This window comes from Anthonomus grandis, chromosome 11 (assembly GCF_022605725.1).
Source record: "Anthonomus grandis grandis chromosome 11, icAntGran1.3, whole genome shotgun sequence".
NCBI classification, from domain to species: Eukaryota; Metazoa; Arthropoda; class Insecta; order Coleoptera; family Curculionidae; genus Anthonomus; species Anthonomus grandis.
The window spans coordinates 26,320,374-26,337,786 of NC_065556.1; the positions used below are offsets into that span (position 1 = coordinate 26,320,374).

Genomic DNA, 17,413 nt, shown 5'->3' on the forward strand with positions numbered 1-17,413 from the left:
ACAAACCTGTTTATATTTACATAATAAAAGCTACTCAGTTTTACATGAATCAGCAATAAGGGTAGCTGAAATCATATATACACTCTTATAATTTATTTCTTAAATGATGGAAAGCAGTGATAGAAATATGATGTAGTACAACATAGATAGTCCCGATTATTTTCTTTTGAATGATAAAGGTCCTCTCCATGTATTTTAAATAAGCAATTTAATCACAGTAAAACTGGATTACAGAGTCTTCACTTACGGTGCTTTTTATGTTGTAGATTGCAGGGTTGTTTTTAGAGAGTGCAGTATATTAACTTCTCCTTGTGCATATATCCTGCACTAGGGATAAATACAAAATTTATAAGAACGTCCATAATCGTCATAGTAAGGGAAAAATAAATATTGCAGAACTGTTAAAAAACAAATTGTTCTTTGTTTTTTTTCTTTTTTTATTATTATTTAGTCTAGTACAGAACAAATATAGTCAGTTTAGGTCTTTAACACGTTTTTTTGGTGGGCAATCGTGGGAATGATTTTTTATCACAATAAAGTAATTAAGTAGATTTATTAAAAGCAGGAAAAGACATTTAAACAACTTCTCTTGGAAGTATTAACGCACAAAGAATATAATAAGATTTTTTTGTTGAAAACAAATACTGTTAATAACTTCTATTTTTAAGCAAAATTGTAGATTCTATACCCTCATGGTCTAATAGCATAGCAGTAAAAACTTGTATTATATTTAGGATTAAGATTAATAAATATTATCGATTATTGTTTCTACAGTGCTGCTATTATAATAGTCTAGGGGTTGCAACAAATCACTTGTATGGGCTGGTAATTTTAAAATTTCAATATTTTGAGTTTTTGCAAACTGTACAACTTCTTCGGTAATATGGGTGGCATGTCCGTCGTATATCAGCAGTACAGGTTTCTCTTAAGTGAATGTGGTAACCAAACCAAATTATTCTTTAAAAAGTTAATAAAGATTTCGCAGTTTATCCAGCCATTTGTACATATACTCGTTTCATCCAAATTCCATATAAGATGTGGTTTGTCAGCCAAATTTAACCGTTGAAGGGTTCCCTCAAGTAAATTGAAATATTCATTTATAATAAACGGATCGGTTTGCTTTTTTCGAACGTATTCAACCGACTGCGGTTTTTTTATTGCTATAGATGATGACGCCGTCTAAAAACAATAAACCAGTCTTTGCCAGGACGTCCGTTTTTAAAGGGTGTTTGAATTTGACTCCGATTCACATACTGTTGAATGACGTCCAAAAGCTCCTTTCGTGAAAGACCAAAACCACTTTTTTCTAAAGTTTTTAGATACTCGACTAGCAATTCTTCATCCTCTTTTTTTAACGCTGTACAACACCCTCCAGTTTGGCTTTTTTTGCCACGACGACCAAACAGGAACTGTAAAGTACTGGAATAGAGTATCTTTTTGAGGCAGCTCTTAAACTTAATAGGTTGGAGTTTATGCTCTGAATCGCAGCCGCAATATGTTCTTTTGTATAACCTGTTCCTCGTTGTGTCTTTCTTTTATAGCTTCTAACCATCTAAAACCAAAAAACACCCATCGCGCGAGAAAGTGCAATCAAATGATATTTGTATATCGGGAAAGTGCAACCTAATGGTTGCACTTTCCGTACAATATGTGGTTACACTTGCCTCACGGTCGATTTTCGACGAGGCAAGTGCAATCATGTAAACAAACAAAAAATAATTGGCGATACTTATTTAAAACAATACAATTCATAAATAATACCCTTATACCCTATTATTTCACCTAAAATAAAATACTTACCTTCAGTTTTTCGGCAAAAGCCAGCAAATTAAAAATGCACGTGCTTCGCGTTAATGCAGTCCCTCGCGCTTAGCTTGAAACTACGAGCATAGATAAAGAATATACAGGGTGTCCCAAAAGTAGACGTCCAAACGAGAGGAGATGATAGAGGAGATCATTTGCAATCAAAAAAACCCTATATACTATTATCCGATTGTTGATGGTTTAAAAGTGATTTCCATGTTTCTCATTTTTGTAAAAATCGCTTCATGCATCATGCACAAAATTTATTACATAACATAAATATCATAATTTATTTACTTAGTATTTAGTGCGACTGTGACCCTAACAAGTGCACCCTTTCATAAATATGATTTAGATGTATAATTGTTTCTTTCACTAGTAAGAATAAATAATTTCTCAATATTATTGCTATTAAACATCACAATAAATGTTCAAAATGCGAACCACCTGCCCTAATACACATTCGGCAACGGCGGATGAAATTACTTTTTATGCGCCGAAAGGCTCTGTCATTGTTGGTAATAACGTGGGCCGCTTGTCTTATTTTTCTTCGCAGTTCTACTTCAGTCTGGCTTTCATTGATCAAAACAAGTTCTTTGAAATATCCCCATAAAAAAAGTCTAAGGGGTTCAGATCAGGCGAACGCGGCGGCCATTGGATGGTTCCTTCCCTTCCAATCCATCGCTTATTAAAAGTAGTATCAAGATGTTGCTTTACGATTCGGGCAGAGTGAGCAGGAGCTCCGTCGTGTTGCAGCCACATGTCTCGCCGTGTTGCTACAGATACGTCTTCAAGTAAATCGTTCAAGTTATATTGCAAGAAATGTAAATAAATTTCGCCGTTAAGTCTTCCTAGTAGCTCGAATGGTCCAATTAATTTGCCTTCAATGATCCCTGCCCATAGATTGACTGAAAACTGATGCTGAAAACGATCATTTCTCACTATATTAGGATTAACATAGTCCCAATAATGCAAATTGTGTATATTAAATATCCCTGTTCTTTTAAAACTGTTTTCGTCACTCCACAAAATGTTTAAAAAAAAAAATTAGAGTCTTCTCTATTACGCCGCAGCATTTCCCGACAAAACTGAATCCTTTTTTCATAATCAGTGGGCAGAAGTGCTTGAACATAAGGATATAACAGATTTCTTTGTAAGACTCGATGAACTGTGGATTTGGGAAGTCCCGAACGTCTTGCTATGCGACGAATACTTGTTGGATTCTCTGTTGCAAATTCCACAATATCATCATCATCGTTATCATTTCTAGGTCTTCCTACTCTCCGTGGCTGACCAGGAATGATGCCTTCCAAGTAACTCTGATGCACATTTATGAAAACTCTATGGTCAGGATAGCGATTTCGATCGGGAAAGCGTCTTTCATATTCTCGGGCAGCAGCTCGAGCATTTCCATCACAAAGCCCATAAACATAGTGCATTTCTGCATATTCGTGGGAACTATAAGCCATTTGTGAAGGTTTACTTGTAATAGTAGCAAAGGAGTTAAAACACGAAAAACTCCGAAAATAGAAACAGCAAACAGTCTAAGTATAAGAAATAAAGCCTAATTTGTTGAAAAACCAGAAAGAAACTAACTACATTCGCGACAGGGAAACGGTATGTTGATCTTAAAAATTATTTGAAAAAGAATGTTTAGTTTTCTTATCATAAATATTTGACCGTAAAGAATCTGCATAAATAAAGCAACTTTTTCTACTTTCTTTTCAACGTTAAGAACCAGATGGCGCTGATTCTACTGGTTGAAATATAGAAGAAATATACTTATAGCTTTGTGTGTGGCTTGCGTGGTTGCATTTTCCCGCTTTTTGCACTTACCCCACCTTACCTTACCTTGAATGTCAATTTCAACTGGCTCAAAAGCCAGATTGGTGCTAAATAGTAACATAGTCCCCCCCATGTCAATATCTGGATGCATTACTATAATTTGCAATAGAGATATTTTCCATTTCAATCCTTTTTAGCCAAAAGCCATTGGCATTATTTTCCTAAGCACTTTCCTTGCTAAGTTCATTGAATCATGAGCTGTGTGATGTCAAATTGTCAATGTACAAACTCGAAAAATTCATCCATTGTCCCAAAGATGCTGGTCATACACTTTTATAAAAGGGTAAAAACAGAATTTTCTGTGATGCTGTAGATTTTTTGTTTTCATCTTTTATAAAAATGTACATACTCGTTGCATAGTAGTGATTATGATAAATTCCCGGGTATCTTTTATCTTAGGAATTAGTAGTATTGTGTGTGTATGTACAGTAAAGTTGTCTATTTAACTAACACTATTTTGTCATTTTTAAAGTTTGAACAAAATCTTGATCAAAGAAAAGGAAAACCTAAATACTACAAACAACTGACGAAAAAATAGTTTAATACAGTAGAGTACTCACAAAAATTTTCAAAAAATTAATTAGGAACATCAAGTTACATATACAACTGGAAATAACTTTTCACTCAAACAAGAAACCTCTGAACCATCTATATCGGCCATATTTCTTATATAAAAGTATTATCAAAGTACCTTTCACACACTGTGATTAATAATTTAAATTGACATTAATGCAATTTTCCAGCCAATATCAAAAACTGTGATAATTTAAATCAGGTCAAAAGGCTGTTGAGAAATTTGGTTTCCAGTAAAGTATAGTGGGTTTGTCTCTTATATTTTATTCTTTTTAGCAGTTTGTTTAACTCTTGGATAAGTTTTATCTATATTAACAAATTACTATTTTAATTTTAACTCTAGCCGTATTTTATTTTTACAGGTCTTAAATATAAAACTTTTTTGTTTGTAATAGTTTTATGTTCATATCTATTACGTTTTCTACTTCATGCACACTTCTTGCTTTAATTCCTTTTGAACACGGACGGTATTTATTTGTTTTAACCGTTTGTATGTCTACCCTTCGAGGTTTATTTCTCCTAAAATCAAATTTTTCTTTCTTTATAGGTAGGATTAAGTAAATAATGTGTAACAAATACCCTTCTAGCACTTAATATTACTTTTGTGAACCTTCTTTTAAAGTCTATAAATATATAAATAAAACTCAACAAAATATGACAAAAAAATAGTTTATTACAGTCGAGTACTGACAAAATTAAAAAAAAAATGGAAACATTAAGTTACATACTTTAACAGCTAAAAATAACTTTTCATTCAGAAACACTCAGACATCACACCTCCGGACCACCTACCTACCAGCCAGGCATATTACCTATATAAAAATATTAACAAATTACCTTTCACACTTTTGTGTTTGTTGTTGTTTTGCTAGACAAAGAAAATTTAACAGCCTTTCTATTAGTTAAACAAGAATGACAATGGCGCGAGTGAGATATTGTCATCAATACAATAAACTAAGCTTTCTTTAAAATGGTGTGATCATTAGTCTTTAATATGTTTTAATAATTGTATTTTAATAATATATTTACAAATAAATAGGGGATTACAAATCTTCGTCGTCGTCGGGTAGGGCGGTGTTCTGGGCCTCCGCGAGATCTTTTTCGATTTGTTGCTGCCATTGCGGGTCCATTTGGACCTCTGGGGGCACGAGGGCCGGCATAGCGACGAACTCCAAGTTGGGATCACCGATCAGTTTTCTGGCCAACCACAGGAACGGTTTTTCAAAGTTGTAGTTTGATTTTGCAGAAATGTCGTAATACTGAAAAGAGATAATTTATTGGTATAATACAGGCAAATTTGGTACTTACACAATAACGTTTATATAACATTCAGTAACATTTAAAATACATATTTAACAATTAAAAAAAAAGAACAGGCAGTGCAATGGCACTACTCAGATATAAAATTTTATTTATTTACTTTCATTACCGTTTACAACATTTACACAATACAAAGGTGTATATATGTCGTAGTCCTATTGTGAAATCCGCCTTTTCGCGAAGATCCTAGGATCTTCATGAAGTGCCGGCTGATAGTGAAAAATGATCATTTTACACTGTCAGCCGGAATTTTTCCGACAGATCATGTTATATCGTTATTACACAATCAGCCTAACTTAAACAGTCGCCCCTTCATGAAGTGCCGGCTTATAGTGAATAAAGCGGCTTCCGTGTTTAATTTGTTTTGGTTTGTTTACTTAGTGTGTCCAAGTCTCAGTGTAGGTGCCAAAATGGAACCAAATAATGAATTATTATTCTCAAAACACTACGAGGAGTTTTACAAAAAATTTCCTAGGAAAAAGCCGTATAGTGGGGAGCAATTAAAAAAGGTAAATAATAAAATATCGAAATTGGTTTTGTTTAGAGGTTATGTTTCAAAATTAGTTTGCAGGGTTGTCAGATGCATAATATTAGGAAGATTTAAACTGGATGAAAATAATTATAAAATATTTCATATAAATAAGTTAAAGAAAAACATTTTTTTAGATGGTAAATACGTTTTTTTTTGCAATTTGTACATTATAATTAGGTATACCATCTATAAAACTAACATTGCACAATAATATTGAGTGTCTATGGGCTTCTTTACAGAAAATGTTTATATTAGAATTTATTCTTCCTATTGATTCTTTCATTTACTACTTATTGTCAAAATTGGAACCCAAAAATTGTCATATACTTACTATTTGATAATGGAAAACTTAATTTAATTAGTTAAGAACAACATATTATTTATTTTCAGATTGCTGAAGAAATCATCACTGCCAAAAACAAAAGTTTTACAACTAAAACAAGAAGAGAGTATTATCTTCTAAATAAATATGATATAGTAACAATGAATGGAGAGACATGTGTGATCAAAAAGGTAGCGAATCAGGGTGATCCGGTTATTTATATTATTTCGGAAGAAGACATTTATAAAAGATATGCACCTTAATTGTGGCCACGGTTCTAGAGACAAAATGATTAATTTGATACAACAAAATTGTTCCATCCAAAAGCCATGCATTGAAATGTTTCTAAAAGCCTGTGAAACTTGCCAGCTAAAAAAAAATAAAACTTTAGCTAAAGTTGTGGTGAAGCCAATTCTAACTCATTCTTTTATGACTCGAGGACAAGTAGATTTAATCGATTTACAATCTATTGCTGATGGAGAGTTCAAGTGGATTTTGAATTTTCAAGATCACGCCACTAAGTATATATGCCTAAGACCTCTACGATCAAAACATGCCACTGAAGTTGCTCAAGAACTAATAGAGATTTTTTTACAATTTGGTGCCCCTTCAATTTTGCAAAGCAAGTGTAATTGCAGATTTTTTAAAAGAGTTTAATAAGCAACAAAAAAAATCAAGATTTTCTGTGTGTTTGTTGCAGAAATTCTGTTTGCTGGATTCTGTAAACAATATGTTATTCGGCAGAAAGGGACATGGATTGAGAAGAGAGCAAGGCAGTCAGAAAATCTTGTTATACCATTTAGAACCTTAAAAGCAAAATATAAATCACATTAATCCCTTCTACTTGACAAGGGATTTAGTGATCGATATGCAAAGTCTGTTCAGTAGAAAAAGGTGTACCTGATCTTGAAAGGATAAATCTGATGAACTTGACAATTCGCGAAACGAAAAACATTTTCAATCCTACTGATAGTTAGAAGACTATATTACATTAACAAACTCAAGAATAGATCTGACCAAAGATCTAAATGTAGGAATCCCTACATGATCTCCTCACAAAGCCCAACATTTTGTTTAATTCAGAAATAATATTATCAAAGTGGGTCCAAATAGACACCAAGATCCTTTACTAAATCAACTGAATGAAATGAGTTGAATTATTAATGAAATATTCTATAGGGTACAGACTCCTTTTTTTACAGAATCTCATAGAGCAACATTTATTAACAATAAGACATGTCATGCAATTACCACTAGATTATATTCATCTCAATTTGCAGGATTTCAATATCTAGAGGAGACATTTTAAGTTCACAAGACAAGCAAGATTGTTTATAATTAGATTAAACAGGAGAGGACCGAGATGCAAACCCTGAAGAAGCCATAAAGTGTCGAGACAAGCAACCACCAATAATTCTAACTTGCTGCTCACAATTGCTTAAGTATGATTTAATCCAAGATAACAAGGTGCCAATGATGCCAAGCTTTGACAGTTGATGAATCAAAATAGAATCGTTAACTTTGTCAAAGGCCTTTAAATCAAATCAAATCATTTATTTCCGCCGACATCATAACAATGTATAGGAATTGCCAATAAAAACTACAATGCTAATAAAAATAGTGTACAATTACAAAGATAGGAAAGGAAACAAATTTAACTTAATTTAGTCAATAAATCTACAGTTAAAGAACTCTGTTAACGAGGAAAAAGGACAGTTCCTTTTAAAAGTCGGAAAAGTCTTAAGTCTCTTTATTCTAAATGGGAGATGATTAAACATTTTGAGAGATGTAATTTCCCGACCATCCTGTACCTGCGACAACCGGGTAAATGGGATGTAAGGCATTTCGATTTTATAAAAATTAAGATCTCCAGATCTCATGTAGTTTGAAAGATTTTTATGTAGTTGAAAACTTGAAACTTCTTCAGAACAGCCTCGATACATTGCTCAAAGAGCTTAGGAATGGACCATATGATTAGACACATCATTTTTATTTCCAGATTTAAATATTGGACAACTTCCATATTTCAGGAAACAGACCTTGATTCAAAGAATCACTAAATAATTTGTGCAAAGGGAGATCAAGAGAATGGCAGCATTCTTTCAACACCCCATTGGGAATTCGATCAGGACCTGCAGCCTTACTTGCATCAACTTTAGAGAGTGCAATTTCAACATCGGTAGGACTTATCACAACCTCAAATTGGACATAGTTATGCCTAACGCGACCAAGCGCCAAATTCGAATTTTGGGTATTATTGCGCGATCTAACGGCCAAAGACTATATTTATCTACAAAAAAATTCTTGAACGCTACAAATTTATAGTAAGGACATAATTTTAAGTTAAACTAAGTGCCAAACGGTTTATAACACTAAATGCGTTTTGCATAAAGCGACTAAATGCCACGAAATTTTGCATTACCGAACCAAACGCCAAGATACTTGGTGCTTGGTTTAGTATTGCAAATAGATCCCTAATATCATTGGCCTCTTGTTTGTATTCTTATTTTTGTTTTTTATTTATTTGTATTATTTTGGATGTGTCATTTAATGCACTAACGTCTGTTAGTGCACATGCAATTTTAAATTAGACTAGAGAACGTGTGAAAACGTAGAGAATTTCTAGTGCTAAGGTTAATACTTGTTTAAAATTAAAAAAACAGAGTTGAAGGAGTAAAAGATATGAGAGGAGTTGTTAGCGGCGGGAAAAACAAAGTATCAGAAGATAGAGTCCAAGAAGTAATCCGACACATTGATCAATTTCCAAAATACAAGTCACATTATTCTAGGGAACAAACAAGCTGCATGTATCTACGATCTGATACTACATTAAACGTTATGTACAACCTGTACAAGGAAACATCAGAGAGCCCAATCTCATTTTCAAAATATAAAGAGACACTTGCAATACTTGTGACAAACTGGAAGTTTTGAAAAATACGACAAATCTTGAAGAGCAAAATAGGTATAAGATGGAAAAACAAAATCATTTAACTTTAGCTAGTGAGACGAGAAATGCAATGAACGCAGACAGAAAAAGGGCCGACGAAGACGAACACCTTGAAGTACTCACCTTTGATATGGAAAAAACATTGCCTCTTCCTTGTATACCAACAAGCTCTGGTTATATAATTTGGGTATCCACACAGGAAAAAATAATAAAGGGCATTGTTATTTATGGCTGGAAGGTAAGGCAGGAAGAGGGGCTCAAGAAGTGGGTTCCTGTTTACTTCGGCAAGTAAGAGAAAATGCTGATATGGCTGCTTGTAAACATCTGATTTTATGGTCAGATAGCTGCCGTGGCCAAAATCGCAACATCAAAATGGATTTATTCCTTATGACAATGTTTGAAGTTAATCTTTAAATAGAAAAGATAACGTTGCGTTTTTTAACATCTGGTCATAGTTATCTACCTAATGAGACAGATTATGAAGATATTGAATGGGCATTAAAACTACAACAAAGATTGTATACAGCTGATGACTATATAAATATCATGAAATCATGCGGCAAGAAAAATCCACTTGTTGTCCATAAAATGGAAAAAGAACATTTTTTTTCTACTACTAAAATCGAAAAAAATATTGTTAATCGAAAGGTAGATGTGACAAACAATAAAATAAATTGGGTTCAATTTAAAGAAATCGAAATTCAAAAAGACAGTCCCTTCAGAATATTTGTTAAAACTTCTCTTAAGGATGAAACTCACCAAGAAATTAATATAGAAAAAAGTGTAGAAGACCACAAAATAAGGAAACTTTAAAATTTATGGCCAGATGGAAAGCCTATTCCAGAGAAAAAACTAGAAGACAAAGTTTTTGCTTAAAAGATGCAAAAATATTTTATAAAAACCTCATAGGTCATCCAACTATTGAGGAAAACTTGGAAGGGTATGATGAGCAACCGGATTTTGACATTGAGGATGAAGCAGAATAGAATTCTTGGGTAGCTGGTAATGTTCCAAAGAAATATGCAGTTTTTTTTTGTAAAGTTTTAATTTGCTTATAGTATATATTATTAGTAAATAAAGTTTTTAAAAGGTGATTTAATTTTACTCTAATCTTATTGTTCCTTTTATTTAACTAGCCTTTTATTTTATTTTAAAACTATATGTTTCGACTAACAGCCCTACTGCTGATTAGGGTTTCAATCAGCCGAAAATATTCTAAGGAAGGCTGACTCAAAATAAAAAGTTCCTGTATATGTTGCTTTTTTTAGAACTGTAACATTTTAAATAGTTAACATTTTAGTAGGGCTCTTAGTCAAAATATACAGTTTTTGAATAAATATTTTCCCAAAATTGTGATTTTGGCGCTTGGTCGCGTTATGCATAACTGCGTCCAATTAAACTTCTGGCTAATATTATAAACAGAAGAGAAATGCTTTGCAATAGAAAACCCAGAATTCTTACATACAGATACAGAACAATCCCTAGATAGCAAATTGGCTTCCGGTCTTAATTAGCTAAATTTTGCATAATCAGCCAGAGAACCAGACTGTTTGTGTCATTTGTGGGCAGCTTTTTTCTTGTGATATGATTTTTTAACTAAATAATGACTTTTTTTATAGGAACAAACTTATCAAGGCAATCATATAATACAGAGTAAAAGTGTGCAACAATAACATTTAAATCAGTATTAGACATTATTGTTTTTCAATTAGTTTAGAACATAATTTTCAATCAAAGTAAAATCTTGTTTGACAGTCTGGTGTTGCCAGTTATGGTAGCATTATATGATCACCACAATATGAGGTGTGGACGAAAACCATAGAACATGTACAACATAAATTTCTGAAATACATGTTTTTCAAAAAGTATGCCAGGGCTATAACCATTTATTGTTATTGCAGGAATTTAATAGGCTCTCCCTGGAAAATAGACACCAAAAAATTTGCCTTGTGTATATGTATAAAATCTTAACAAACAAAATTAACTCTCCAGAAATACTGTCAATGCCTCCATTTCTTGTCAATGCTGGGAACACTAGACAAAGAAAGACTTTCAATTTGGATTTTCCAAGGACAAATATTTTTAAAAGCTCACCAATATAATATAAAATGTGCAATTCTTTTAATATTCATGCTAGTGACTTGGATTTGATAAGCATAGGTTGTATGCTTCTCAGATGTGGGATTTAAATAGTTTATAATGTTAGTAGGTATTTAGATAATTTTGTAAGAGCTATGTAGGATCACAGTATAACAATAAACCAGTAAGTCGACTCTCCGACTCGGTGGGCCGAGCGTCAGGGACCTTGAGCGCAATAGGTTTAGATTTCTACACCTATTTCATTCACTCAGTTGGGATTGATCGATCCACAGAAGCGACGCATAGAGATCATTAGCGGCGCGTATCGGATGAAAAAAATTTTGTTTAAAATGGTGAAAGTGAAGCAGAAATCGGGAGTTATTTGTGCCTATAAGCGTTGTATGAAAAAAACTTATAATAGTAATGAGAAATTTCATCGTTTTCCCAAAAACATGGACCGGTAAGAATAGACAAATTATACATAATCATTGTACCTATTTTAATTTTTTTATATTATGTCTTACGCTTTTAATGCTTGTGATAAGATTTAGGTAGGTAACAGTTTTTATTTTTATTGTAGAGCAAAATTGTGGCTTGAGGCCTGCAACAGGGTTGACTTGTTACCCAAAGCAAATGAAGTTCACAAAAGTTATCGTTTATGTGCCTCTCATTTTGAGCCCCATATGTTTAAACAACATAAAGAAAGGCAAATCCTTCAAAATACAGCTATACCCACAATCTTTAACATGCCCTCAACAACTACAGTGGGTAAGAAGTTATTAATAATTTAATCCCATTGGTTCTCAGAAATACCCTTTGAAAAGAATAGATACCTCTATTTGTTTCTTTTTATGATAATCATTAGGGATGGTCGGGTATTGATGGGTTTACACATTATGCAAAAAAAAAATTATATGTTTAATATTAAATTTATTTATTCAGTTATCTTGGGTAAAAGGTACTGGTTAAAAATGCACATATTTCGAAAAAAACTATTTTTTTATATAGGTACATATAATAGCTATTTATAATCTAATTCCAAGAACCAAGTTCCCTATCTGAAATTGACCCTATTTTAAAGTCTTAAGTACTTAATTACTAATTTGCATTTTTTTGTTTAAAAGGAACAATTAGTATGGAAGTTGAAGTCCCTAAATTAGATGTTGAAACTTCTGAAACATAGTATTGCAGAACAGTCTAAAACTCCTAGCAATGCACAAAATATTGCTGATGTGCAGTATGAAACTCCTGGCATATCACATAGCATTGCTACGCAGTCTGAAACTCCTGACCGAGCTCCTGACACTTTACGCAGTATTGCTGTACAGTCTTCACCAAATGAATCTTTCAGTCGCAGTATTCAAACTAGCCAAAAATTAACTTGTTCAACTCCTAGGAAAAAAAAATTGTCCGATATGTGTAGCGAGTTGAAAACTGAAGGTATTAGGCTTAAGAAACAAAATGACTGTTTAATTCAGAAGAATAAGGAATTAAAAAATCAACTTGACAAAGCCTCTGATTCTATTAGTTTAAGTAAATTACAAGAACTTATTTGTAAATTTTGTCATAATAATAGCGAGCTAGCTGATTTTATTAACGCACAATTAAAATTATCACAGCATTTACCAAGGGGTCGAAGGTATACTGACGAATATAAAAATAAGTGTTTATCAATTTATTTTTCTGGACCTCAATTATATCGAACTATTTTAAAGAAACTATTTTGTTTACCTAGTCGACAAACTTTAGGGACTTTGTTTAGGGGCTTAAAAATATCTTGCGGTTTAAATAATGATGCCGTATTTAAAACCTTAAAATTAAAAGTCGATTCTTTAGCCTCTCATGAAAAGTTTTGTGTATTATGCGTTGATGAGATAAACATTAAGGCCAATTTGTTTTATAATCATGCATTGGATTATATTATCGGGTTAGAACATACAGGAAAAACAAGCGTCTTTAAGACAGCTAAAGTAGCAACTGCTTTAATGGTCAGAGGCATTTCCTCGAATTGGAAACAACCTTTGGCGTATTCCTATTATAACACCACATGTCCGGGCAAAACCCTACATGATATAATTAAGGAAGCAATTAAAAAATTAAAAAAAATTGGCCTTAACGTTATTGTTCTAATTTCTGATATGGGATCTAACAATATCCAATTAAAAAACATTTTGAAAATAACCCGTGAAAAACCTTTTTTTTATGTAGACGAACAGCAAATATTTTTTATGTTTGATATACCACACCTTGTCAAAGCTTTAAGAAATATGCTGATAACATATAATTTTTTTCTAGGTGATAATTTAATTTCATGGAAATTTATCAAAACATTTTATGAACAGGAAAAAAAATATCCCATTCGGTCCGCTCCTAAACTTACACGCTCACATATTTATCCCAGCAGCTTCGAAAAAATGAAAGTAAAATATGCCACTCAATTATTTAGCAGTACAGTTCATGCAGGTTTGCAAACCTACATAAAGTTTGGTGCTTTACCCGAAGAAGCAAAACATACAGCCGAATTTATCGACACTATAGATAAGCTTTTTGATATATTTAATTCAAGTTCGTGTACAAATTCTAAAAAGTATAACCTTGCCTTTAAAGGTTTAGATTATCAAATTGATTTTTTAATTAGGTGCTTAAATATGTTTAAAAATCTTAAACTTATTAATGAAAAGGACGGGAAAAATGGCACAAAAAAAGTTAAATTTATTAATGGTTTTTGTATTTCTATAAATTCTCTTTTGCAGCTATGGCCTCAATTAAAAAATAATGATTTTTCATTCCTCTTAACACGCCGACTAAATCAAGATTGCCTTGAAAATTTTGTAGAAAAATTGTAGAAATCCAACTGCAATACATGTTGCGAGATGCATAATTGCAATCTTTGTGAGGCATATTCAAAAACATATGAAAATATTGAAGAAACAAGTGTTTATTGTTATTTACGTGCATATGAAAATAAAAATTTAGATGATTTTGGAGAGTTGAAAATGCCTCATAAAGATTTTATTACATATATTTCAAGATTGGAAGCAATTTTTCAAAAAAATTTTGAAAGACTTGCAACAGAAACTAATATAGTTGCTAGCTTAATAGGTTTAAGTGAAAATTTAATGTTTTATCACCCATGTGACCAGTTTCCGATAAAATATTTATTAAGGCTTTTTTTTAGAGTACGTTTGTACTATACATTAAAATTTATTAATAAAAACTTTAAATCTAATAAAAAAGAAAAGTTGTTAATATGGCAAAATAAATAAAAATGTTTTTGTATAAAAATTGGTTTTTTATTTGAAGCCAAAGAAAATAACGTTATGCTGAAGTGCTGATGAGCTTAAATTGTATATATTTTCATTTTATTAACAATAAATGAGGATTAAAATTTTTTTTTAATATAAACCGTGCGGCGGCGTCGCGCCACTGCGCTGAGAATATCGTAAAATTTTGCCCCCATAGTAAAAACGGCTAGCTTGAAGGTCACGAAACGCCGAGAGCTATTATAGAGTCGTACTGGTTTATTGTTATACTGTGGTAGGATTTTGTATTGTTTACTTAGTGCTTCTGATTATTTTGAATTTATTAGTTATAGCTGTTGATGCTGTAATAATAAATAAATAAATAAAATCTGCATGTTTAAAGTCATAATAATAAGTCACAGGTGAAGTTAAATATTTAGCCTTAAGACAAGGCAGTATCAGTTCAAGAGGAGGATAGTATGAATCAGGATTAACAAGACCACAACATTTAATTGTCAAGGGTAAATCAAGATTTGAAAAGCAGAGATCGAGAATTGACCCATATACATTAGCCACCCCATTGAACTGAGACAATCCTGAAAAACCAAGTGAATCACAGAGGTGTGATATAGACTTTTTGAATTGAGCTGTAAAACAAATAAAGGATGCTTGCAAATTTTTTTTTTGTTAGGCATGTATTTTTATCAGTAGTAAACACTCTTTCAATGTAATAACAATGATTTTGTGTTTTAAAGGAGGATAAATAAATCAAATTAATAAATATCAGCTTCTAAAGGTTTTCTCAGAGATTAGTTATTAAAACAGGACTATTAAGTCTGGCGTAGACCTGCTCATTTGCCGCTTTTCCAACGTCTAATCTGCTCTCGTGATTGGTCACTTTTAGCATCTTAGAAAAGTACTTAAAAAAAAACCTCACATCAGAATGAGTTGAAAATTGGTTAAAGTGTCTCTTATTCGATTCCACACAGATTCACTATTTTGTTTTGTGATATTCGATCTGGTTATCTTAAAATTTAATAAACTGTAAATAAAACACCATCGGTAAAACCGGCAACGACGTGAAAACGGCCGATCAAGATGCAAGCCAGCCTGAACAGCTGACGAGGGAAGCCAATAATAGTAAATCACAAAATGTAAATTATAACAGATCGCCAAACAAAATAGTGAATCTGAGTGGAATCGAATAAGAAACACTTTGACCAATTTTCAACTCATTCTGATGTGAGGTTTTTTTTTTAAGTACTTTTCTAAGATGCTAAAAGTGACCAATCACGAGAGCGGATTAGACGTCGGAAAAGCGGTAAATGAGCAGGACTACGCCGCCTTAACTGAGAACATTCAAAGTTTTATAGGGAAAACCACCCCCCAGTCAAAATTTGAAAGTGAAGCTTAACCTACTCGCCAAACAACAAAATACTAATAAAACCACAACAATTTACCTGTAGATTCTTCTTCCGATGAAACACGATACTCTTGGCCTTAACTTTCCTGTCCTTAATATCTACTTTGTTCCCACAAAGTACAATAGGAATATTTTCGCACACCCTGACCAAATCCCTGTGCCAGTTGGGTACATTTTTGTAAGTAACTCGAGAGGTGACATCGAACATGATAATGGCACACTGCCCTTGGATGTAATAGCCGTCACGGAGCCCCCCGAACTTTTCTTGGCCGGCGGTATCCCACACGTTGAACCGAATGGGGCCGCGGTTGGTGTGAAACACTAAGGGGTGAACCTCCACGCCCAGGGTGGCAACGTATCGTTTCTCGAATTCGCCGGTCAAATGGCGCTTTACGAATGTGGTTTTGCCAGTACCGCCGTCTCCTACCAGGACGCATTTGAACGTGGGGCATTCTTGATCGGCAGCCATCGCTTTTTAATGCTTTTAGCCTAAAAAAGGTTATGAGTCAGTTGGTTACTGTTAAAGAACTTTCTAGAAAGATAACCTAATATGAACCGATTAAATAAATAAATAAAAAGTAGTGAAATTATTAATGTAGGCTTAAAGAATGTTTGTTTGTTGGTAAGCAGACCGTCGCTGGTACGTTAAGGAATCTTGTTTAATTTTGAAGAGTATTTTGAATGGCGGGTAAACACGTCTCATAGGAATTTGACATTGAAGAACCGACTTCGACAATGGATATTTTCGTAAATATACGGGTTAACGTAAAAATATGCACACGAAAATGCAGGTAAATTAATAAACGTCTTACCTGTTCAAGAAAAACTGGTAAAATCTAGCGATCGCACAGAGATTCACCGATTACTATAACGAGCTCCCGACGTCGTTAAAGACCACAATGGCGTTCACAAGGCTGTGGGACGGATAGGTTCCCGCCTTTAAATGACATGCGCGAAAAATTTAAACTTTGGAGCGTATTTACCGCTTTGCCCTATAACAGATCTAATAATTTAAATTTTATGAATGCGTAGCAAATAATGGCAATTAAGTCAATCGATTTTAATTTTCTTAAGGATTTAATATTATTTATATAATTAATATTTTCCTTAAAAAAAATTATTTAAATATATGACGTCACAAACCCGACGCGCACGCCCTGCATACAAGTTGCACCGCCACATTATGACGGGTGCAACTCGATGTTGCCAATAGTTGCAGACGTTTTTATGTTTGCACACTATGCGTTAGTAAATGCAATTTTCCTTTTTTACTTCAAATACACCCAAAAAGTTCTGTGTCTCACAAAAGCACACAAATACACCA

General features: G+C 33.0%; 1 protein-coding gene across 2 annotated transcripts; it reads right to left on the reverse strand.

Annotated features, from left to right (window-relative positions):
• Positions 1-4,874: 4,874 nt before the first annotated feature.
• On the reverse strand, positions 4,875-17,069 carry LOC126741966 (GTP-binding nuclear protein Ran). Of its 2 annotated transcripts, none has more exons than XM_050448453.1 (3): positions 16,902-17,069; positions 16,127-16,578; positions 4,875-5,480 (listed from the first exon to the last, which is right to left on the reverse strand). In XM_050448453.1, the coding sequence occupies exons 2-3, from the start codon at positions 16,556-16,558 to the stop codon at positions 5,265-5,267; spliced, it is 648 nt and encodes a 215-aa protein (XP_050304410.1). In that variant the 5' UTR covers positions 16,559-16,578; positions 16,902-17,069; the 3' UTR covers positions 4,875-5,264. The 2 variants fall into 2 exon arrangements, with proteins under 2 accessions (XP_050304410.1, XP_050304411.1); XM_050448454.1 differs by lacking the exon at positions 16,902-17,069 and adding an exon at positions 16,635-16,817.
• Positions 17,070-17,413: the final 344 nt, after the last annotated feature.